Source organism: Cyanistes caeruleus, chromosome Z, assembly GCF_971803275.1.
Source record: "Cyanistes caeruleus chromosome Z, bCyaCae1.hap1.1, whole genome shotgun sequence".
Taxonomy (NCBI): domain Eukaryota; kingdom Metazoa; phylum Chordata; class Aves; order Passeriformes; family Paridae; genus Cyanistes; species Cyanistes caeruleus.
This window is the reverse complement of record NC_141732.1, coordinates 58,386,739-58,411,975: the sequence shown is the minus strand read 5'-3', so window position 1 is coordinate 58,411,975 and position 25,237 is coordinate 58,386,739. Positions and strand designations below refer to the sequence as shown.

At 40.1% G+C, this 25,237-nt stretch overlaps 1 protein-coding gene across 7 annotated transcripts in view; it reads left to right on the top strand.

Annotated features, from left to right (window-relative positions):
- The window catches only part of LHFPL2 (LHFPL tetraspan subfamily member 2), a 121,057-nt gene that overhangs the window by 82,894 nt on the left and 12,926 nt on the right, over window positions 1-25,237 (top strand). For 5 of the 7 annotated variants that reach the window (XM_086868952.1, XM_086868948.1, XM_086868949.1 and 2 more), the window contains one exon: window positions 19,360-20,132. In XM_086868952.1, the coding sequence (XP_086725078.1) occupies window positions 19,703-20,132 (430 nt within the window). In that variant the 5' untranslated portion in view covers window positions 19,360-19,702. Of the gene's footprint in view, window positions 1-16,714; window positions 16,816-18,121; window positions 18,235-19,359; window positions 20,133-25,237 lie in introns of those variants that run through there. The other 2 variants (XM_023944670.2, XM_086868953.1) reach the window with 2 other exon arrangements.

The following is a 25,237-nucleotide window of genomic DNA, read 5'->3' as shown; positions in this document are numbered from 1 at the left end:
TCCTTGCTCTGAGCCCATGGCATGAAGAAAGCTGCTCTCCCCAGGTCTCTCTGAAAGGGGATCCTGCTTAGCACTCTCCAACAGATTTCAGGGGACCATAGGATTCTCGTGTGACTCCCTCTGGTCACATCTGCCCACCTGCTCAGTGTCAGAGCCAAACAAAGGCTGGGCTGTTCAGTGCAGGGGCAGAAGCGCTGCTCCTCAGGCCACTCGCTGCTGTAATTTTCAAGCACAAATGTTGCAGCTGGGAGCTGGATCACCTTTTTTTTGAGGTGGGTTTAAGTGCTTATTAATTTATTTTAATTGCAAGGATTGCAAGGATTGGTGTTGTGGTGGAATCAGCAGGCTGTTATGTATGAAAAATAGAAAGAGAACTCTTCAGAACTTTGTCTGGAGTGTATTGCTTAAGTATGGGTGCAGTTGTAGTGTGGGTAAAGGAGAGAGAACTTTTAATGAAAACTGAAGAATTATTTTTCTAGTTTTAATCTTGAAGTGGGTGGGCTGCCCCTGGATACAACTGGACAAGTGTGACTGAACTACAGGAAAATAAGAGTGACTACATAAAACTATATTATAGTTTTCCAACCACATAGATAAGAGCTAAACAATAAAGATGAGTTCTTTGTGGGTAATATACTGCACAGCAGTCTGTGAGTCACTGAAGCATTGCTAAAGTGAAATAATTCCAGCATGTGACTTGACTTGTGACTGTGAATGAAGAAATATCAATAGTTTTGACATGTTTTCTGGAAGGAACTTCCTTTTCTAGAGGCCCAAATCAGTGGCGAGATTTAAGCAATTGTTATGTCACACTGTAACTTTTGCAATAATGTCCTTCAGTTTGTCACGGTGAAGGCCTTTATCTGAAAAGAAGGGGGAGGCCTTGTTTTCCTTCCCCCTGCTCACTGTGTTGTGGCCCTGCCGCCTTCCTACTGCCAGCTGGGGTGCTTTTCGTCTTCACTGGGAGCCAGTTCAACTAGCTCGCTGAGAAAAAGCCTGTGTGCTTCCTTTCTGGTTTGCTTTCCTACCCCTCTCCTCTGGATTAACTTTTTCCTGGGTTGTCAGATTCAGTCATCTCATGGAGGAATCCAGTGGCTATCAGAATGGTAGAAAGAAGGAAGAAAAGAACCATGTTTGGTCTCCAAGGACTCCCTGCTAGGCTGGCTCTCCTGTATCATCTAATTCCACTCTTCACAATGTGTGTGAGGCCATTGTGAAGTAGTGATTGAGATGCAGGACAAGGGACCTTTAAAAATGCTGTCAATGCAGAGTTTTAAAATTTAAGGAAATGCCAGACTTGAGGGTACTTGTGCAAAATAAATTCTGTACACTTCTAGGTACTTTTCACCTGTTGCTGCTAACACCCTTTTGCTATCCCTGTGTTAGCTGATTGGGGTGTCTCCTGGAGGGATCTTACCTTCATTAGTGGACTCTGTCTCATTGATCCAGACTCTCCAACTTCTTCCAGTTCACTTCATTCCTTCAGCCCACCCAGATATGGTGTGGCTGTTGTGGTTTTTTTTGTGTGCTTCGTGGGTTTTTTTGTTTGTTTGTTTTTTAAAGTTCTTTCACTGTTTCCTTCTAAAGCAGCCCCCTAGCATGGCCCTTTGCATAACTCAGTCACTGGCAGGAGAGGGAAAAGCACGCTCTGAACAGAGCTTTGATTTCAGCTCTGATTTGACATGGTCCATGGCTGATTGAAATCACATGTTGTCCTCCAGGGAGGTGACTGCTCTGCTGCTCTGGTCAGGACTCCAGCTTGGCTGAAAGGTGCAAAGTGAGGATGCAGACTATGGAGGTTTGAGTCACTTGGCAAACTCACAAAAGGCCTCCAACTGCCAAATCAGGGTAGATGTGCACCCTTCAGTGTCATGAACCATGTGATGGAGCGGAAGATTTTATCTAGTCTTTCAAAGCTTTCCTTCTTGAAGAAAAGTTCACCAAAAGCTTTCAGTACTGAAAAATGCATCTTAATTTTCTAGAACATCTGAACTGTTTGGCTGAAACTTATGCAAAAAATTCAGCCTCAGGCAGGCATCTGGTGTGGAAATTTTCAGCCCAAACTGCTATTTTGGCAAAGTTGTAAGCAATGAAAGTACATTTTAAGAGTGGAAAGTGTTGAACAAACTGTGTACTAAGGCAGACCTTTTATTTTAGTGAATAAAGGGAACCTCTGATGAAGTTTGAGGCTGAACTGCAACAACTTTCATTCCACTTTCCTCTAAGGAGATGCCCTTACCCAGCTTGAAATTCTCCAACAACTTTGTCAGTTGAACATTCTTCTAGCACTTACATAGTTACTTTATGCAATCTTATCTGTTACCAAAGGGAATGTGGAGAAGCTCTGGGCTAGCATAACTAAAACTTGAGGAAAATATCACTTTGGATTGTGATGGCATACAAAGGTGTTCTTTCAGGTTCCTGCAGCACATTGCAAATGTCAACAAGCAGTCGATTTTGCTATGGGATCTAGTTTTATAATTAGTTCTGGACCATTTTGAGCATACGCATCACCTGAGCTGGAAGTTACTGCAAACCCCCTTGGGTGTCTTGCATCTGCATCCCAGAGGTGGTGTTTGAGAAACACAGCAACTGCCTTGCACATCCTGTTTTGATTTGGTTGATTTATTGTCCTGTAATTTATAGACTAGCCATGTGAAGGGCATGAATCTTAAGTTTGACTGATTGCACTGTAAAAGAAAGCTCTCTTCAGTTCACCCTGAAATTCTTACCACACTTCTGTCCAACCATTCAAGCTTACACCAGCCACAGCTGCTTTCACAGCTCTTGCTGAAACATGAGACTGAAAGAAAGGTAGAGAAAATCTTTATGCAGATTTTTTTTTTTAAATGGCAACCCTACACAGATTTTTTTCGTGTATTTTTCGTTTGTTTATGTTTTCTTATGGCTCTATTCAGTGCTGCAGTTTTTTAAACAACTACCCTTACAGGCTTCTGTTTTGTGTTTGAGTTCAAAATTGTTTGCTGGACTAAACATTAATATATGAAGGGTTTATGGACTGATTGTGAACCAGAACTCTGTTTCTCAGATCCTAGCTCTATCACTTCAGTTAATATCATATCTACTCTTTCATATGAATTAAAGCTTCTTGTATGGTCCCTTCTGTCACATTTTTAAGTCCTTTGGCCATTGTTGCTGTCCTCTGATCTCTCTTGCCATCTCTACATATTTTGCTGATATGTTAAGCAAGAATCTGGATGCTTTGAAAGTGCATGTAATTGCTGCTTTCTGTGTTTTGGTAGGAGTGCTAACACATCTCTGAATTAGAACATTTTAGTTTTGCTTTTGTCCTCTTGTCATTCTTTTGACTCCTACTTAGTTGTGACCCATTTTACATTCATTTCCTTTTCTATAGTACTGCTAGCTGGTCTTCAGTCTGTATTTATATACTTCCCTTCCTTACTACTTGCTCTCATTGAACATTGTCTTTTTTGATTTCATGCTAGTTTATGTTTTACTTTTAGGAAATACTTGAATTCTGCTATGTCCAGATTCCTGGATGCTTCAGTTGTTCTAAAAAATAAAAACAATACTTCATTCACCATCCCCTTTCTGAAAAGGAGAAAACAGAGCAGTTTTGATGTAGGGTTCATTCTGATCCCATTCCCTTGTCAGACCCCTCTTCCCACTCCATCCCCACCCCCCTCTTTTTTTTTTCCATTGCCAGAAAGATTCTATATCTCTCTGTCTGCAATTCTCGGGACGTCTGAGCACATACATGCATACATATATTCTTGAGATACAGAAAAAGATTATCTCCATCTCATGTACTATTTCTAGCTGAGAAAGCAGCATAGCTGTTTCAAAGTGCATCAGTATCCTATTAGCCCTTTTCCTCAGTTAATCTCATTGATGTTAGTTAATTCATAGCCCCTGATATACACCAAGGCTTCAAGTTCATTGTGTTTATGATATGCAATTACTCTAGGCAGATCCAATTACTGACTTCTATTTCAATAAATTGAATTCCTCTACATGAATGCCTCTTGATTTTCTCTACTAAAGATCATGTCTGCATACAGTGAAAGGTTGTAAGGGTTACCTTTCATTTAATCAGTTTTAGCATACTCTGTTTCTTTTTAACTGTCTTTTCCAAATGCAGTTTTGGAAAACCCCTAATTGTTTGTATTTTCTGATGGCCGCTTGGTGAACTTAGTGTAAACTGCTGTCTGAGCTCACAATTTGGCAACACGGCAGAAGAATTTTTTGGGCATAGATAGTCTTCTATTGTGAACAGCATATGTGGGCAGTGTGCATATAATGTAAGCATGGGTTTTAATTGTGAAGAGGAAGAACAAGCAACCCTGCTTTCTGGAGAGGGCTGGTGCTCAGCCTTGTTGGGTTGAAAACATTGGAAGTCAGGATGTGTCAGATATGCACTCATTCTCAACCAAGTTTCTCCATTACCTGTTTTCTTTGAGAAGCTGTTTCCCAGTGATTTCTTGTTGCATGTTTAGTCTTCTGAAGTTTTAAAAGGTCAGTCATCATTTCAAGGGCTCTCTCAGGTGATTAGTAATCAGAGTCTCACTTCCTGAATACCAGCCCATCTGAGTGAAAACATAGTAACTGAGTCACTTAGTTATTTTGTTTTTAAGATTACAGTTGTAGATGTGTGTTTAGTGTCCAAAGAAGCTTTTATTCCTGTGATCAAATAGCAAGGCAAGCCTCATGGAAATGATGAGTTCATAAGCTGCTGGAAATTAAGTTAGAATTTTTAAATTACACATTTAGATATACATATTACAAAATAACATTTACAATACTCCATGAAATCATTCTCTGGAGGAGAAAAAAAAAAAATCTGTGCAAACTTATTTACTGTTTCAAAAGCTTTGCTGTAGTTGAGAAGTCTGATATGTCTACAACCTTGATGTTCTGTATCACTTTCTTCTGGGAACTGAATTCAGATAATGTCACTAACCAGAGGCATTTGTGTCTTAATATTCTGGTGGGTACATGGAAGCATTTTACCAGCTTCAGAGATCAGTATCATAATCTGTATTTGTTTTGTGCTTTAAGCCACAATTTTAACTAGGAGCTAGATAATATTCTGCATGAATATATCTATACATCTGCAGAATATATCTAACAACTTTTTTTAAAGTGAAACAAAATACACATCCCCATCACTGCACCTCAGAGAGTGTTGCCTGAATTTTTTTGTTGGAAACAAATAGGCCTCAATTTCTTGCTTTCAAGGCAGGGTGAAAAAATGGGTGGGATGTATTCTTCTTTTTCTCTCTGTCTAGTTTTTACAGAGCATCACTTTGACAGCATCCATAACAGTTTGTGTGTATTGGAATAACAGTTTCTCCCTGCAAAACTGGTGGGGCTTGACTTTGAATTAATTTACATGTGTTTTAGTATTGTAAGACTTAAAAATCTGTTCTATGCTAATGTTAATTTTATGAAGTTAAATATTAATATTTTTTTAAAACTGTGTTCTTTGTATGTTACCTCACTTAATCAACTGAGGTATAGTATATTCTTACAATCGTATGCTTTTCAAAAATATGCAGTATCCCCAGTTTTTCGCTATTAATTTAAATACGGCTTATATCTACCAAGACAGGGAGGAAAAAAAGGAAAATAGAGGTTTTTCTCTGTTAATTGTTTGTATCCTTCATTTGTCTTATAAAGGAATTGCTTATTCATGAGTGGTAAGTGTACATAAGTGCACTGCCAACAAACCTAAATGAATGCTTTTCTTTCTCTGCTGTCTTAGAAGGCAAATGAGGGAATGGACAAGTCAACATTATTTTTCTCAGTGCATTGCTGCTAGACACTTGTTTTTGGATGGTTTAAAAACAAGCTTAGAGTAATTCCAGCTTTCTGAGCAATGTTAGTATTTGTTCATCATGATCTTCAGGGCATGGCTCTGCAGAGAGAAGGGAAACTTCTGTTTGCCTAGCAGCTTTATAGAGCTCTTGAAGGCTGTTATCCCTCAGAAGACTTTCAATGTTAGCCTACCCTTAGGAAACTGGATTATTTGGATTTTGAAAATGGGATGATGTATCCAGCTTTAGTATAACTCTAGCTGTCTTCAGCAGCTTTCTTCTCTGCATTTTTTCACAGTATTTTCAGGAGACAAAATATAATTTAAATTGCACAGAGGGATCACTGCCTGCTTATGGACTCTTCTTGCTCTTCTCCTCCCAAAGAAGTAGTATTTGGAGCTTTGGGGTTTATTTAGCTTGTCATTCTAAAGAAACAGTCCATTAAAAGGTTAGACTTATTTCCATAATTTCATGTTCTTTATAGATTTAAGGGAGTTGCTTATAAGAGTTCATAGGTTTCCTGTTTCTTGGTCTTAGTAGAGTACGGGTTGATTTTTTTTACCCTCCAGCATTACATTCTTCAATATTGAAATGTTGCTGCTGTTTGATAAATTTCAGTCTTTAATATTAAACTCCTTTCTACAAATTCCCCTAGACTTTCCAAAGGTTAAACAGTGACTGACCATTCTTCTGAACGCATTTAAATTATCTGCTATTCTTTTACAGTTTCTTATAAAATTCAGTATCACTTTTCCTACGTAGTCATTTAACATTTTTATTATAAGACTTCTGTTAATGTCACCTTTTTTACTGATGAGTGTTGAAAAGGATCTGTGAGGTGCAAGGACACCTTCTTGTGCCAGACCTTCCCCAGGTCAGTCAGACTGTTCTTGCTCCAGTGTTGTCAGGAAGTGGTGGTGCTGCTGACATGACCTGCTGGGTTTTCTTGGGGAATGAATGGCACAGGCTGACAGCAGTCAGGCCTCTTGGAGTATGAATGAGCTATCAGTCTCTACATAGGTCCAGCGGAGTGTCCAGCATTCCTATTGTTCCTCTTCATATTTTAGCACACTGTTATTGTCTCTGATTACAGTAATACTGCATTGACCTTCTCTTATGCATGCAGATTTCCTGTGCAGGTTATTGTAACAGCCTGTGTTTTCATTCCTGTAGTGTGCTTTGTTCCACCATGCTCTTCCTCTTACCAGCTGGTTCCTATTTATTTATTTTCTTTTTAACTGTATTTGCATAAAGACATGGATGTTTTACTGTTACTTTGCTTCCTCACCAGCTTGCAACTGCTCCAGATTTATTTTTAGTATTTCACCTTATCTCTTCCTTGCATTTGCTTGTGGTTTGAGTACTTTCTGCTTATTGTTTCTTTTTATAGCTTCCTGTGGAAAAAAAAAAAAGTTAAACAAAACTACGAGTTTGAAAACAATGAAGAGGATTGTTTTACTGGGTATGACTGTGACCAGCTTGCTGATTATGTTTCTGACACACAGATCTAATCTAACCTAACCTGTCATGTTTGCTTGTTTGTTAGTTTACAAACCAACCAACTAGACCATTTGTATATGATCTTCTTGTAACAGGTCATAAAAAAGCCAAAATCTAGTACACAGAAGTTTTTCCACATCTGAGGAAAGGAGCTATGTGCATTTTTGTTTTTTCATCATATTTCATTGTATTTTCAACTGTTTTTAAGCCCTTTCTCATACAAGATAATGTCTGTGGATTACAGAGAATTGGGGTGTGCACTTGCTGCAAGTCGTTGTCTCCAGGGCAATGCTGCTGTAAAATTTCTGCAGTTTCTTATTTCAGCCTGCTGTTGGGAGACAAGCTACTAGGCATATCCTAGGTAAAAGGACTAAGACTAAAAAGGACTAAGATAAAAGCTTTGGAGTTTTCTGATAATTTGTTAAATCCTCTGCAGTGAATACTGGTGCTCTTCTTTTGTAATTCTAGTATTTTGTAAAAGCACTGAGTTCAGCACAGCTGCAAGGACTCAGAAGTTTTAAATTACACTGGCAAGGTCATGATCATGATGAGCAAATACAAATATTGCTTATAGGCCAGGAATTACTCTAAGTTTGGTTTTGAAACTATACAAAAATAAGTGTTTAGCAGCACCGTACTAAGAAAAAAACATAGAATGCAGAAGACATTAGACGGCAAAGTTTTCTCTTTTTATTTTTCTGTGTTCCATTTCTCTAAATAGGATAGCAGATTTTGATTGTAGTAAAAAAGGAACAAAGTAGCTCTTTCCTTTCTTAGGAAAAACATGCACAGTAAACAAATATGAATGTTCTTGAAGCCAATGGCACACACCTTGAACACAGAAGAATGCAACTGCCACCAATTCTGGCATCTCCTGCATCAATCTGTGTATGTCTCTTCCAGTCCAGAGAAAATGGAATTTTCTTTGAATTTTGGTGGAAGATAAGCAACTTTTTCTTGTGCTCTATCCAGAATTACTCAGACAGCATCTTAAAATAATGCTGCAGAACAGGCATTGCCTTGCAGTGCAGATGACACCAGCAACAAAGCCAGCGGTGATGGCTTCTCCATTGAAGCCTGGTGCATGCTGCATTTTGCCAAATACAAAGGCAAGCATTTTATGTGGATCTCAGCCCTGCAAGGACACAGAGCACAAATTGCAGCTGTGAGAAGACAGCCTGCTGCCAGGAGGCTGCTGCAGCTCTGCTGGCAGCTCTGACCTGGCTGTGCACATGCACCAACTGGCCTTTGGGCACATCCCCAGGACCATCTGCTTGAAGAGCCTCTCACTTGTCTTATAACAAAGCCTTCTTTCTAGGAGAGCTACTGAGGAATCTAGATTTTGCAACAGCAGTTATGTCATCTCAAGCAAATTGGTATTTTCACAGCTCAATTCAGATGAAATCATTATCCAAATCGTGAGTCAGTCCAGTGAAATCTTTTGTTCTGGCTGTGCTGCAAATAGACCAGGCTGCAACAAAAAGGTTTGAGAGCTTCTTTTCTGTTACTCCTGCAATCATGACAGCTCAGGGCAAAAGTGATTACAGAAGCAAGGACTCAAATGCTTCATTCAACCTATTTGGGTTTTTGGTTTTTGCTTTGTATGTTCTGGTTTACCCTAGTGAAGTAAATCCAGTGTACACCAGTCAGTGTGTTCTTGGAACTTATCATATGCAAAACACCTAATGGATTTGTCAGCTCTTGCTCTAGTAAATGAGTTTAATTGTAAAAGATAAGCAGTATTACAAAAGAAACAATCCCTTACTTTTTCTAAAGATTACATTCACTGAACAAAGATTACTGAGTTTTATTTCCAGTTTCCTGTAGAATTGTATTCTCTGGCATAAAGATTAAAAGGAGAGCCTGTTATGCTGTTTTGGCACAAGAGATGCCAAACTGATGATCTACAAGTGTTGTAGACACCATTCATCCAACAGTGCTGAGAGACTGTTGGGGTACTAGGTATGCATTGAAACTGTTCTGTTTATTCCAGATCAGAGAGTTATAGCACAAAATTCTGAGTAAAATTCTGACAAGTTTAGGTACATGTCTAATCTTAATGACCGTATTTTTTTCTTTTTCAGCTTTATACATACTAATAATGATTTATTCAAATCATTATTACATTTTGCCTGTGATGAAATGAGTTGGGTTTTAGGAGAGCATTTATTAGGAAACAGAAGATTAAATCTATAATTTGCAACCCTGTATTTTAAAGAACCAATTAATGCTAGTAATAGTCAATATCAACTTACAGAATGCAATGAGTGCACTGCTTAGAATTGGTTTTGAAACATCAACTTCCATGATGGACAGTTAAGGAAACTGTTTCTTTTACCATACTTTTAATTTTGCAATGCAGTTCTATGTTTGCATAAAACTTGAAATGCAATAAGGAGGCCTGATAGATAATCTTACATTTAAAGATAATTTTCAGAATTCAGTTAAATGTTTGAAACTTACAGAGCAGACAGATTTCCATAAAGCTTCTAGTATGCAGGGACTTTTTTCTTAGTAATAATTATCTGTCTATTCTTTGGGAGATCTCCAGATATGCATTTTGATTCATTTGCATTTCCCAATGGGAAAGACATAATCAAGAACTTTCCACCTTTTGGCAGCAGTTAGATGATCAATTATCTAGTTAGTAACAATCAGATGTTACCCTCCCACCAGTCTGTAGACTGCATTTGCTTTCAAAAGAAATATCACTGAGAACTGAAAGAAACTAACCAATCCAATACACAAAAAGGTGGTCTGTTGTGAAGTAAGTCCACTCCCTATGACCCAGTGGGACTTGTGAATATCTGTAGCTTCATCCTCTTCAAGGTATGGTTTGGGAAATAATCTGCTACATACTTCACGAGTAAGTTTATGTTCCTCTCTGAAGCACAGGTGGAGAAAGCTAGTCATAGAGGTAAATCTGGTTCTTTACAGGTAAATTTCTTTGCAGCTGTTGTCACATGTAGCTGTGGTAATTGCCTATTTCAGCAGTGGATACTGTAGGAAAAAAACTGCCGTTTAATACCTAAACAATTTCTCAGTGAGCAGAAAATTGAAGTCACTATTGGAGATGTGACCATGTCCACAGAACTCCTTTGTGGAGAGGGAAAAGTGCATCTGCATGTGGTGTGTCAGGGCTAGAGATTCAGAGTGACACAAATACCTGAGGTTTGTGTTTGAAGGATGACAAGAAAAGCGTATGGCACATTCCAAGACACTGCTGAGTATATTCAATCCCCAAGGTTTCATGGTTTCTAGTGGCAGCATTTATGTTCAGTTTACAGTGTTGCCACAGACTTCATTATATGAGTGAGGAACATCTCATCCACAGGACTGGAATGGTTATTTGTGCTTTCTTCCTTTTGTTTTGGCAATGTATTTATATGACAGTAAGGTGGATTATTACCAGGCCTATATGCATATCCCCACACAGGTCTAGTTCAGTTTAGTTTGGTTTAGTTTGCACCATTAAGTGTTTCTGCGACATCAGAGACAGAGGCATGACAGGATTTTTGGAGAAAGTGAAGCTGAAAGAGATGCACATTTCCCACCCCTCTAGCCCTTTTCAGTTTCTACAAACATTCATCAGTTATTAATTTTTGCGTATGTTTTAAGGACAGAAAAGGACTGTTAGCAGTATCTAGTCTAGCAAGTCAAATGTCAAATTGCATTAAAACAAGCCAGAATTTTGCACATGGCTCAACTTGTAGAAGTACCTTCAATCTTGGCTTTAGAATTAAATCCACTTGCTAAATTAAATAATCTGTTTATTTTTGCTTCTTGCTCTAAAATGGGGTTTCCAGAATTTCAGCTACTAGTCTAAATTTTTCCAAGCTTTTTGCAGCGAGCTTCCAGTTTAGAGATCCCAACTGAACACAGCATTACTGCAATTATTGATGAATGGAATATGCAGTATTGAAAATATTTCAGTTCCTCTCTTTGGCCACAGTCAAGAGGTTAATCATTAATAACAACTACAGCTCACATTTAGCTGATGTGCACAGAGATATGCCAGTGTCTGAGTACTTTTCCTGGATAAAAGGTTTTTCATGCACTCTTTTCAAGTTTGCTGCCGTATGTGGTGCCTAGATACTTCAGATATCCTTGCCAGTATAGAAGCATGGCAGCTCTGATCCATCACAGCACTTTTCACTTACTGCTTACCGCTGGAACCACTACTGGTTCTCCTCAGATCCAGTACAGCAAAAAGTCATAGTAAAGGTGTTCCTGTAATGTACACATGTTTTGTGCATTACTGTGCTGAGCTGCGTGTCTGTATTGATTGTTTTTGAAGAATGTTTCACTTTCAGTTTGAGTTAAGAGGAACAAGAATAATTACATATGTTTTGTGACAAGATAGGTTCTCCATCTCCTCAGTCACTGCTGTCGTAGCAGGAAGTTTGCTTGAGCTGTGTCTTGGATCCAAAGTGCAGAGTGTTGTGCCAAAAGAGTGTCCTTTCCTTATTGTGGGCGTGTTACACATCATGAACCTGGGGAGCAGTCGATACCTGTGAGATGTCTTTCCAGCCAGTGGCAGTCTGGAAGGACTGACGTAGAAGAGTGTTTGCAGGCATTTGCAGTAATAGTGCAAACACCTCCGGGTCCTTCCTTCTTGGAAGCTTGGGTCTACAGCCTTAGATCTCATCTCTAAGAATGACCCACCCTGGCTGTTCAGACAGGCTGGAGAGCCATAACCTTTGTGGTTGCTCTGCTAACAGAGCCACAAATGTGAAAGAAGACCCTGCAATGGTTTCCTTTCAGGAATTAACTGAAGTGGTGTTTCCTTCATTCAAGGAACCAAGGCTGTTTGCAGGGCTGTCTGCTTTGTCTAAGGGCAAATGAGGAGCCCAATATGGTATTCCATGTTGGCCTAACTTCAATAGGCACATCCCATAGGTGCCTTTCTCTTAAGCTTGTTTGTCTAGAACAGCTTCTCTTCCCTCCAGTTTGAAAGACTGTTCCTTCCTAAACAATCCTCAGGTCTTTGATCTGCTGCATTTGTGAGGCTTTTCCTGAGCTATTATTGTCTTTTTATTAAGCAATTCCCTAGAGTTTGCTGAGAAGTGTCACAACTGAGTCATTCTTTCCTTTCCTGCCTGTTTTTCTCACTAGTCTTATATTAAACAATAACCAATATTGTATAATAAATATCTTAGTACAATATTAATAAATTATTAAGAGTAGTTCCAAATCTGTCACAATGAACTCATGGAAGTGAATTATTTTTTACAATAAGTACATGTGGTTTTGGTCTGATGCTCTAGCTTATGCACACACTATTAACTATTTAAATAACTATAATCTGGCTTCCTTTTAAAGTAAAAATCCTTAGTATAAAAATAGCAAGGATTTGTTACTACCAAATATTAGTAGTTTCTTCCTTCTGACTTCCCATTTTTCTCCTAACCTCCCTTTTTTCTGATCAGACTCCTTTAGGAGTCCTAGTTAAGAGGTATAAGAAGTAATCACAACATAATGAATATTTTGAGTCTGCTTGCATATATGATAATGTAGGTAACCAAGAAAGGGGGCTTTAAGTGAAACTTCTGAAGATTGAGACTTCAGTGAGCTACTGAGGAATCAAACTAGGAAAGGAAAGTCATGATTCTGCTCCCAGTTGGTAAATTCCTGAGCAGTTAGACTATCACTAATTGTAGCCAAGATTGCTCCCTTAGTGATGATTTTTGATGTGATATGTAATTTTCTCCTGAGAAGCAACAATAGAAATATCACACATTACCTTTTCTTAACATTATAGGCTTTAATAAATTTTGGAATGACAAAAGATCACAAGTAAATTTTCAAAACACAATGTAATGGTTGCAGATTTGAGGAATTTTGTAAGTCAATAAATATGGAGCAATGGAACAAATCTCCAGCTTGAGAATTTGTGCTTCAGAGGCAACGTTAGAAATCTGAGTTAGCTTGATCTCTTCTTAGTGGGGGGGCAATAAGCAAAGTTTTGTCTGGATGAGGGAAGAGGGAAATGAATTCTCCATTTAAACCTCCTCTGCAGTTGGTCTGAAAATCTGGAAACTTTCATTCTTGTAGTGATTTTTCAGTGATGTATTGGACCCATTAAAGTCAGTGGGAGTTTTGCCATTGCTTTTAATGAGGTCAGAAAAAGAATAGTATATTTCAACTGCTTTTTTTTTTTTTTCTTTTTTTTTTTGAGTTGGGAAGAAGTTTTATATTTGTTTCTTTTACAGTGATGTATTCTAGAAACAAATCCACTTATAATTAGATAGCATATTCCATAGCATTAGCAAGATGGAATGGAATAAACATCATGTCCAGCTTTAGGAGACCAACAGTCACTGTCAGAATTATTTTCTTTTGTTTTATACATTTATTTTTCACTTGGTGTACATAATATTTGGGCACATGAGGAATAGTTTAATTTAAATTTTACATCTACATTCCTTTGATAGGGAGAGGCTGAAGTAAACAGGGTAATTCGAAGGAAAGGCAAGGAATAGGGTTTTGATTAGGATACATCAGTGAGTTTTGACTATTCTGAAAAATATTTTCTTTTTCCATTTCATATCTTACATTGTGCCAGCAGGAACAAAACATGATGTCTTGTTCATAAGTCTACATTCTTTCCATTACCAGTGAAATTCATCTGTTTAGTCTGATGTGTTTTCAACTAGCTGTCACAATAATGCACTCATTTATATGCCTGTGGAAGTTTATAATGGTTAAATACTCACGAGATATGCAAATATTCACTCTTTAATTCATAAGTGAAGACTAATCAAAACTTTGCTCTGTTTTCTTCAAGTAGAAGCTCTGTTCTGGAATGTTGTTAAGGTTGGCAATAATTTGACCAAAATACGTAGGTGAATGGAGAATCCTTTGCTTATTCTCAGCTATTTCTCTGAAGCTGTGCAACCACTTCAGCTTTAAAGCACCTTCTCCATTTTTTTTATCTGACACTGAATATTTGTGATCACTTTGAAATGTGTTACATTTAGAAAACAAAACTAAGACACAATGAGATGTCCTTCCCTCTTATTGGTCCAGGTGCTTCCTGTGGTATGTAGTGCTTATGAAAAACCAGTGCCAGAAGAGTTCCTTGTGGTCTGCAGAGAGAGCCTACACCAAACCATTTGGGACAGCTGGCCTTTCCTGAAGTAATAATCCTTGTTGCTGTTCTCTTGTGACAGGGGAATGTGATGAATGTACTTCTTACACCTGCAAGTCACCTCTAAGTGTGTGGGGTAGAAAAACACAGGTACACCTTTCTATCTCCTGACAAATGCCACTTGTTTTCTGTTCTGCTGCTTTGAAGACTTCAGGGAAGTTGGCAGAAACCTGCCATCTTCTTTGGAACAGGATCTCCTGTAAGAATGCTGAGAGGACCAGGTGGAGGAGAAGTTTATTTACGAACATTTACCACTTACCCAGAAAATCTCTAGTGCTCATGCCACATATTCCTAAGTGTAGTCCCTCTTACCTCAGTGGTTTACCTCTTACCTCTGCCAGGCAGGGTGAGCTCACAATTGGATAATTTGTTTGTCCCATAACACCTAAGGATGGAAGCTTTTTAAAGCGGGAGCTCATGTCAACCTGGGTGGGGGTCAGCTTAAGGTAATTAAGAGTCTCAGTATGTGAGCCTCTTTCTGTTTGTTTTAAATAGTGAGTCAGCATCAACACAAATAGGAGCCACTTCCACGCTTGTAGTTCAAAGCATATTAGGAAAGTTTATGACTGCTAATGAACAACATTCCAGAAAAATCAGAACCCAGGCTTCCAAGATTTGAACGTTTTGCATTATGAGATGCTCAAGCTTGTGTATGGTAAATAAGATTCAGAAACTCTTCTATGTAGTTGTGCTTTGGACCCCAACAAACATTAGAAGAAAATGTCTAACTGTGCTTGGATTTATTTTATAAACCAGGATGGCTTCAGCAGTCTGTGTGGCCTTCGATTCAGCTGTTTGCTTAAGCCAAGCCAAAAGCCACTTATCTGAAGATGATTTACTCTCACTCTTGAGCTGACAGAACCAGGCTGGAAAGGGCAAAAGCTGAATAATAGTCTAAGCCTCTGACTTCAGTCAAATCATAGTGGGAGCATGAAGGACTGGCCATAACATTTGTTCTGCAAGGTACTTGTGGTTCTCTTGTACCTCGTTTGTTGGACACCTTTTTTAAATAAACAGCCATGGTATGTGATTGACTCAGATTTGAACTTTGCAGCTGTTGCTTTCTATCTGCCTGGTATGCCTGCAGCTCAACATCTTCAAAATCAAAACCATAATTCAAATATTACAATTTGGAGAAGCTTCTCACTTTCTGTTTCTGGCAGTGTGAGTAAAATGGAGGCAATTTTGTTTCTTTATCTTGTTCAGAAAAATAAACATTGTTTATATACTTTGAACATATTGTATAGTAAAAGGCAACACTTTAACAGTCCTAGGTAGGGATGTGAAAGTATGACTGGAGGCAGTGTCAAAATAGAATCTGAAGAGAAAGAAACTTTTTTGCAATGTTTTAAGTTGGCTTGATTGGTTAGATTAAAACAGCCAAAATAATTTTGCATTTGAGAACTCTTACTCTCTTTGGATGCTTTGAGGATCTGATGTTCTTGTTGGCGTCTTTTCACTTCAGACTTCACTTAAGGCAGAGCATGACTATGAGCGTGGTTCTGGTAGCCAAGGTATGTGAGGCTGAAGGTTTAGTTTTGGCCCATCCAAGAGCTGTGCTGTGTGTAATGTAAATAATGTGGGTTGTATGGTGGGCCAGAATGGCACTGCCAAGACCATCTTGCTGCTGTGGTGTGTGGCTCATGTGGGCACATGCTGTGCAAGGCTGCTTCCCAGCATGGATAGCCTCCTTCCACACCAGTGTGACTGAATGCAAGAGTAAAAATAGGGGGAGTCCAAGTGACAAAGGCTACTGCTCGTAATCTCCTTTCTCAGTGAGAATTACTTTCAGTGAGTTAATACCAAAAGGGTTAAAGAACCATTGTGTATTTTGAATTGGGGTTGTCAAAGCAAATATTTTGACAATCGGTCAAAAGTGGATGCTGAGTGGCATGCTGTGAAGAACATATGGTTCTGTCATGGAAAAAGCTTGTTGAGGGATGGGAAACTGAGAGGAAGAATAAACAGCTAGTTTTCAGCCTTGCAAGGGCCTGGTTTGAGTGTCTGCTGAGGAAAAACGGAGAAAAAAAAGCACAGGGGGTGAACAGAGTGAAGCTTCATGAAGCAAAGTTGTTTAGCACAGCCTGTATCTGGAAAGGCTTCCGTGTATAGCACAAATGTGTTTTTGGAGCCACATGAGAGAGATGGTTAGGTTCATTGGGAAAGCCAAAGTGGGGAGGAGGTTGTTGGAAGGAAAAGGGGTAAGAAGTTGTTGGGAGGAAAAGGTTAACTACATAAATGTAACTGAGCTAGAGCTTGTCTTCAGTCTCTCCTTACTAGGTCTCAGAATGAAATGCCTCTGCCCCTGCTCTGTGCTCGCCATCCTACTTTATGTGTTTTTGTCTGTCTGACAAAAAGGACTTGTAGGTGAGTGGTGTTCTCCTTTCAGCACATCACTAGTGCAAGAAAAAGCTTATACAGAAGTTCTCCCATGAATAAGAGTACATTGGTATATTGGCTCTTGGTATGTTTTGCACCAGAATAAAGTACTCATTACCTAGGAAAAGCCAAACTGTACAGGTTTTATTCAAAACCAAAGTATTTTCAATTTAATTGTAGTTCTCAATGACATCTACTACCTCACTTTTAGATGCTGCAAAGTTTTCCATAGTTGCACAACAGGGAATTGAACTCCTGAGATTCTGAACTCCAGGTCAGCTTCAGACAGGTTATTTTGTTGATGCAGTGACTTTTCTGGAGATACTGTCTTAAAATTTCGCTGCAATTTATTGTGCTTACATTTCAGTTGGGAAAGAACCCCATGATTTGGTCTTTCCTTCTAGTATAGCATCCTGTATTTGTTATCAGTGACTTATTTTTATGGCTGCCAGTGTTCATCTAGAATTTCCACCTACCTAAGTAAATATGAACTTTGTTTTCATCTGTGTTCAATAAACAGTGTTTTATATCCAGCAGTACAGAGTCAACAGTAATGACCATTATGGGTGTTCAGCTCTTATGTCCTTTCCACCTCACTGAAAATCCTGTGAATACAATGACGAGGAATTCATATGGGTGCAGTTCTTGCAGAAAAATACAGGATTTAGAGCTCTTTGGAGCATCTTTAAAAAAAAATAAAGGTGTTTTCAGTTACATTCTCTTTATTCACGCAGATGACATCAGAAGAATATAGGTTTGTAGTGGACATTTCCTACATTCCAATCATTATTTAAAGTGGAATTGCTGAGCAAATTAACTTTCTTTGGCAGGCTGACGCTTCAGCTCTCTGTTATTACAAAGGGTGTATTCAAGTCATTAGTATGTAAGGTTGCTTGAAAGCTTAATGCTCTCTCCCCACACCCCCAAAATGGAAAATTAGCGGAACTGTTTTCTCACTATGTCTAAAAACCCTTTTTTAAGGCAATGCCATAACACTGAGCTACAGGAGACAAATTCTGTTGTTGGCACATCAGCTTTAAGCCTTTTATACAAAAGGAATCAGCAGATTCAGTACAACTAGTACAGGGGGAGTAGAAATTTCTGGATGAAATTTTGAATGTGTGAAGTTGCATGTGTCTGTTTCATTTTGCATTCAGTGGGACTAATATTTAACTACCCAACTTAGAACTCCTAAGAAACTGAATACCAACCCCATGACAAACCTAAAAAAAATACTGGGGATGCCTGTTTTTCTGGCATCTTGACTGCATTTTTTCTGACATTTTGACTGCAGCAGCACAGCAGGGAGGTCCAGATCTGGTTCTTCTCTCTTGCCTCCAGTTCGATGTCAGTATTTGGGATTTGGTGAGGAAAACTTGGAAGTGCTACATTCTCATCATGGAGGAGGTAACATGAGGGCATTTCCTGCTCCCACCCTTGCTTTCAGGCAGCACTGTTTCAGTTCAAGAGCAGAGACGTGTGGGATGACCTGTTTGTTATTTTGAGGCCGATATTTGGATAGGAGTTGGAAGTATAGTGATCTCTGCCTCTTGTACTAAGATAACTGTAACTCTGGGAATGTCATCAGCCACTGCTGAAAGGCAGTATAATGGCTTGGGTAAGGCCCTGGGGAACATTTTCCTGCAGTCACAGCATACACAGGGCTGTGGAAGAGGGGAATTGAGGGGAGTGAGGAAGCTCAAGGCTGACTGGCAACCCCTCTCACTGGACCTTTTGGCCCCTTGGCAGTGACTGGGGCTCTTTTGCACAGATTCCTCTTTACAATGGCATAAGTCAACAGAGTCTACCAGTGCTGGCAGCAGTTTAAGATGAGGTTGTGTGACACACCTGCAGGCAGATTGTTTTCCTGAAACACTGGTGCAAACCTCAATCCCAAGCCCAGGGAGGCACCACTCCTTGCAAAATCCAGGCTTCAAAGGGGTCACCACATCACAGGGTGAGCTGTCTGCAACTGTAATCTTGTTCACCTCTTCTTGGGGCGGGGTTGGCTCAGCTGCCGTCAGCAGAAACCCAGAAGGTTGGAGCAAGGTTCCATTCTTGCCCCTTGCACCTAGGTGCCCGTGGCATGTGGAGTTGCATTCAGCCTCTGTCCCGAAGGCAGGCTGTGCTGCCTCCCCAAAGTGAAGGCAGGAGCTGCACATCTGTGAAACTGCTTAAACGTGTCCAAACATTTTGCTGGGTGACTGCCAGCACCCTTGGTAATTTGGACCATAAGAAGATGATGGGGGTGTGGTGGTAGGAGTGGGTGGGACCGCTGGGTGTTACTAGGACCTTTGCTTGCAAACACCCACCATGGGATAGGGCGCAGCAGATATTGTAAGTATTAGCAGCACTGGGGGGGAGATTAATTACTCCCCTGCAACAAAACAGGGAGGTTTCCAGCGGGCTCTGTTTGACCAGCCCTTGTCAGAGCTTTGTATGTTGATGTGAATCTGTGCCAGATCTTGGTTTGTTGTGGGGGTGGAAATGACTTTTTTTCTCACTGCTGATGTGTTTTCTCTTTTCTTGTAGGTGTGTGATGTCAAACAGTGGGCAGTCCTTGTAGCCTCCCCCACCAGCCTCCAGTGTCATGTGCCAGTATGAATATTAAGAAAGAGAAGCATACTTCAGAGCTCAGCATCCCGGAAAGAAAAAAGAAGGAACTAAGCAGAGAGAGCAAATGATTGTACTGCTTGCAAAACTTGAGGCTGTTCACTTTTTCTCCTGAGAAGCTTCATCTTAGCCTTTGTGGGAGAGTCAAGAAAGTAGGCAGAGCAGCCACAGTGATTTTCTTTTTCCCTTTTTAATTTAATTTTTTCTCCCTTGTGTCTGGATTTTAAGTGTGCTGCACTGATCACAAGCACTGGACATCAATATGTGTCATGTCATTGTGACGTGTCGGTCGATGCTATGGACTCTCCTGAGTATTGTGGTGGCTTTTGCAGAGCTCATTGCCTTCATGAGTGCAGACTGGCTGATTGGCAAGGCAAAGCCTTCAAGCGCCGAGGAGGTGGACAACAGAACCGGGGGATCGCAGGAGCCCTACCGACCAACGCTGGGCATCTACGGGCGCTGCACCAGGATTTCCCACATGCAGTTCTCTAGACGAGACACACTTTGTGGTCCTTACGCTGAAAACTTCAGTGAGATTGCCAGTGGGTTCTGGCAGGCAACCGCTATTTTCCTAGCCATGGGAATCATGATTCTCTGCACTGTGGCATTTGTGTCTGTCTTTACTATGTGTGTGCAGAGCATTATGAAGAAAAGCATTTTTAACGTCTGTGGGCTGCTACAAGGGATTGCAGGTACGTGCACTTTGAGATCAACTAAAGTTTTAATTTTGGGGTAATTCAGATGAAGAAACACAGCAATTCTGGCCTGTCTGCAGACAGACTGCATTAGGCAGACCCAAAGCAATTCTATATGCTGGTGTTTATTCAAACATAACTGAAATTTATAGCTACACAGCATGTAATACATTGACATTGGCAGTGGAACTGCAGCCTGATGTGTGCCAAAATGAACTGACCAGTATTGCTTTTGTTTGCTCTTCATTTTTTCCCCTCTGTTTGAATTTCTTTCAGTTACAAAAACTACTCTCCTTTGCTACCAGCAGAGAACAAAGTTAATACTCATATTAAGGCAGTCTATCTCCCTCTCCCTACTTTAATAATTTTTCCATAGACTGAAGGCAGTTCTCTCAATGTCTCAAAGGCTTCATGACTGCAGTGGGAGTAAATACCACCCCAGGGCTAAGAACTGGTTGTAGTCGTACACCCAGTTCCTCCAGCATTTCATGCTAAGCAGCCTCCTTCAAAGCTGTGAGCTTGACAAGTGATACCTTGAGATAAACCTTTCCTTTAGCCAGCTTATTGTTCAGCTGCAATTACACAGCCTAGGGAGCTTGTCTTTTCACTGTTCAGGGATCAGCTGTGCTTTGCGTGAAAAGATGAATTTGTTCTAGAGATTTGGTGTTTCTGCTTAAACCCATAGATTTTACAGAGATTAAATGACTGTTAGTAAACCAACCCTGATTGGACAGCCTTAGTCAGAAAAGTATTCATTTTTCTGTACTTGCCACTGAGGCATGGGGAAAACATGTCTCATACACAAGTTTTCATCTTTCGTGCTCTGTGTGTGTGCATGTTCATCTTGAGGAGGAGAGTGGTCTTCTGCCCTGCTTCTGGCAGCCCTCAGAGACCTGTGAGGGGGGAGGATTTGAGTGGAGCCACCTCCTCTTTCTGTCTCGGTGGGGCTCTTAAGCAGATGTTTTCAATTCACATAATTATTTAATCACAACAAAAATTAGGTTTTAACTTGTTTTGCTTGAAATGTGAATCCAGCTTTCCCCCTTCTCACCTCCTCTAAGGTGGCCAAACATATCTGTGATGGCTATACCTAAACAGAAGATGTAATAATAGATATTTATCTGAAGCTGGATGGTTTCATTTGCTTAGTTGAGACCTAACATAATCTTATTCTAAAGACACGTGGGGAAGTCGGTGAAAACTGACTTTACTGCCTGCTGCAACCCCTCAGGGCCAGTGTTCCATGCCAGGGACTGCTGTAGCTGGCTCCTGAATCACTACCACAGTGACTCTCACCCTTGGCTACTTCATTCATCTTCAGTGTAGAAGCATAACACTTACTTCACGTCACCCACAATGTAAGGTTTGTGCTTCTGGAGCAGAATTACATCCCTAGATTGGCTAAAGATGGTTTTATTCATCTGATGGCATACAATTAGCATATTAGGTCCTTTAAATGAACAAGACAAGTTTTTGGTGTAGTCACTCCTGGTGTACAGAATTTGTCAGAAGCAGTGTGACAAGGAAACAGCTTGGCAGTGCAGATTAAGCCAGGGGAAGTTGTTAGTTTCTTGCTTTATTGCTCCATACTTAAGAAATAGTCCATGACTATTTTTCCAGGAGTTGCAATTATTACTTGTTTTCTTTTGGAGGGGTATTTGTACAGGAGAGATTACTTAGAAGCATAAATTGGCATGTCAGATTTGGGTCTTTTGAAAATATGACTTTACTTACACCTCTGATACCATCCCAAAGTACCTAGTCTATCACCTAGGGTTAGCAGGTAGAAGGTACTTGTATCTTAGAATAGCATTCTGGAAACCATGCATTTGTGAGAAAATGCATGCTAAGACAGTTTTCTATTTTATTTTCAATCCAGCTGTACCCATAATAGGACTTGTAGCCTAAAACATTGAACCGTACAGTTGACAAAACATTTCTTATGTGTTAGGGCATAGATCAGTCATTGAGCTGTACTGAGGATACAAGCACTTCACTTTTTACAATTCAGGTAAATGACACAGCATAAAACTGGGTAAAAGAAAGGTCACTTTACTGGAATGTTGCTGTGAGAAGTAGAAGTGCCAGTATTCACAGCCAGGCATCTTGTGACTCACAGCTCATTTTCTCAAGATTAGCTTTATTGGGTCCACTGCTACTTTTGTGCCAGTAGTATTACAGCACCTGCTTACTTAGTGGCTGTTATTTTCCTTACAACTAATAATGGCTGCTAATTTAAACTTTCTCAGTTCCTGAGTTTTGAATAATGCTTAGGAAAGTTGCTCAAGAGGGACAGTTGTCAGCATGGCTAATTAAAACAGGGATTATGATAGATACACTAATTCCCTGACCAGAAAACAAGTTATAACCCTGCCTTAATAATCTTAAGCATAGCATCATTCTTTCTAATGTGAACCATTACGTTTTTAATAAGTGTACAAGAAGAATTCAAAAAATAATTTTGTTAATCAGCCTATATCAGTACAATATTTGCAAGTATTTCAAACATCTCCTTTTCAAACATGAGATGCACACATGGTAGAGTCATCTACAGGAACTCAGGATCTTGCAGACTTAATCTCATTTAAAATCTCTATATCTTTGCAGCAGAGATTTAATATAATTAAAAACATACAACAACCTAATTTATTCCTGGAATTCATCATGACAAAACAATAACAGACACCGGATACATCTTTCCAGTCTAGCAAGATTGGTTGTGGATGATGCCTACGGTGAAATTACAGAACAGAAAGCAACATCTCTTCTGTTATGGCCCTTGAACAAATGTGCATTCAGATCAACAGGAGAAAGCCATACACATATCTGGACCATAGGAATTTTTTTTTTATTATTCTTATTTTTGTGGCAGAAGATGAGGTGTATGAGGCCATAAAGGAAGAAAATATGGGTCTTGTTTAAACTCCTGTAATTCCTTTGTTATAGAGCAAGAACTTCTACCACTTTACTTTCAGACTGCAGTGTCTTTCATTCTGCAGCTGTAGAAACAGTAATCAATAGCCCTGGTTTTAGAGATGTTTGAGGATTGTTTCATCTGGATAAGCACCTTTTCTCTGCTTTAGAGAGTGCAGAGAATGGAGACATGCAATTGAATAGATAATTAATATCCAGCAGCAAGAAGACTAGACAGTCTTTCATTTCTATGTGTTTTTAGGGAAAGTATTCTAATTTTAGTTTGTGAATCACTTGAAATGCAGAGGCTGGAGGAGGAAGGATATTTGTACATGCTAACTGATGAGAATCAATTCAAAGTAAATTTTCACAGTAATCATGTAGCTATAGGAAGTAAATAATCGGTGATCCTGTACTGACACACCTTGATAAGTCTATAGTGTAGTTGCATTTGTGTTTACAAGTCTTATTTGGGCTTGTGTACTTCACTTTGTTGCTAAGTAATACAATATAAACATAACCTAGCTTCAAAGGAAGGTGGGGAGAGCATAGGATAGAGCCTAAACCAAGTTTGGCTTTCATCTCTGATCATTTCCTTTATGAAGTTCATAATCAACAACTTGGCTTCCTTTTTTGGCCTTTGACATGGCTGGGCAGACACAACCCCTTCCCCACAGCCAGTGTCTGCCTGACTTGCAGCTGGGCCACAATGCACCAGCAGCACCCAGACTGCACACCAGGGGGAGGAAACTAAATTAGCTGCACCAATATTATATCAACCACAGAACTTGAGCAAGCCCCTGTTTTTTTGTGGGGAACTCGAAATCATGTGCCTGTAAAAGCTTTGTGGAGAGCAGTGGGGAAATGGAGCTGACATGTCAGGAAGGCTAATGGGTTTGGGAGTTCAGTTTCTTTTACTGCTCTTTTGCTGTGCTGGAGCAGGGATGCCTTGCCAGGAACATTTACCAAAAGAGGATAAAAATAGTTCCTCTTCTCTAAAATCTTACCAGGGTGCTGATGGCTTCATCTGGGAGGCCTCCCACGGGTCACCCCCTCCTCATCTCTGCCTCTGCTCACAGCCTGCTGTTTCCTAGCTCTAATGGGGCTTGACAGAAGCATGCAGAAAAAAAGCATGTAAAAATTGGGTTGCAATCAGTCAGAAGACCAGCTGTGTCCCAGGTGCACACTGAGGAGTGTCTCTGGTTCATTCAGGTGAATGCATGGCTGCATTTTGCTGTCGTGTGCCTTAGCTGGCTGTCCCACTGGCAGTTGCATCTTTAAGAGGTAGATGTCCAGTCAGGCAAAGCAGAGGTTTCTCTGTTTTCAGAGGTGTTTTCAAAGGCTGCTCAGGCAGGTCAGAGAGCTTTAATCCCTTGGATGCTGAGTTGAAGTGTGTCTGCTTGGGCCCAGATGCTGTAGCTTTGGGTCTCTCTCTCTCACCCCAGCAGTTTCTCCTCCAGCATTGCTGGTGAATAACTCAGATTCTCTTTCAAGGCCTGAGCTGTTTGTTTTTTCCCTGACAGCTGCCCGGCTCAGTCACAAGCAATGATACCTCTTTGACAGCACTTTCTCTTCTCAGTTATCTCAAGAGCTCTTCTGCATTCTTTCTTCTCACCTTTTCATGGTTTCTCTCTGTGACTGTGCATGTCTTCTCCTTTTCCCTTCTTGGTGGGAAGGTTCCTCCATCAGAAGCTGCTGCGGTACCTTGGCAATTGTTCAGTTCCAGGAGTACAACTTTACCATCAAATCCTAGGAAACTTCTTTGCAGCTTTCTAAAATGAAGAGAAATTCTGTTTGAAATTACATTTCAAACCAGCTGTGTGTATAACATTCTGATTTTGCTGCTGAAATAGTTTGTTTTACATCTCTTGAGCTGAGAAATTGTTCAGCCTGTTATACTTACTTGGCATCGTTTTCATTTTGGGATTAGGAAGATGGCCTGAGCAGAGTGTGATAGGAACCATCTGAAGGGGATGAGGATCTGGAGCTGCTTGTGGGGGTGGGAGAAGTAGGATCCAGCCACACAGGGTGGGCTCATGGTGTGTGCAGCCCTGTGACTGCAGACTCCTGGCTGCTGGAAGTTAATGAGGCCGGTGGGAGTTGTGGAGGAGGAAGCTGGGGAGGAAGTGGGAAGTCAGCCAGGCCTTTCATCATAGAGGGGAGAAAAAGCAGGAGACACAAACTGTGGT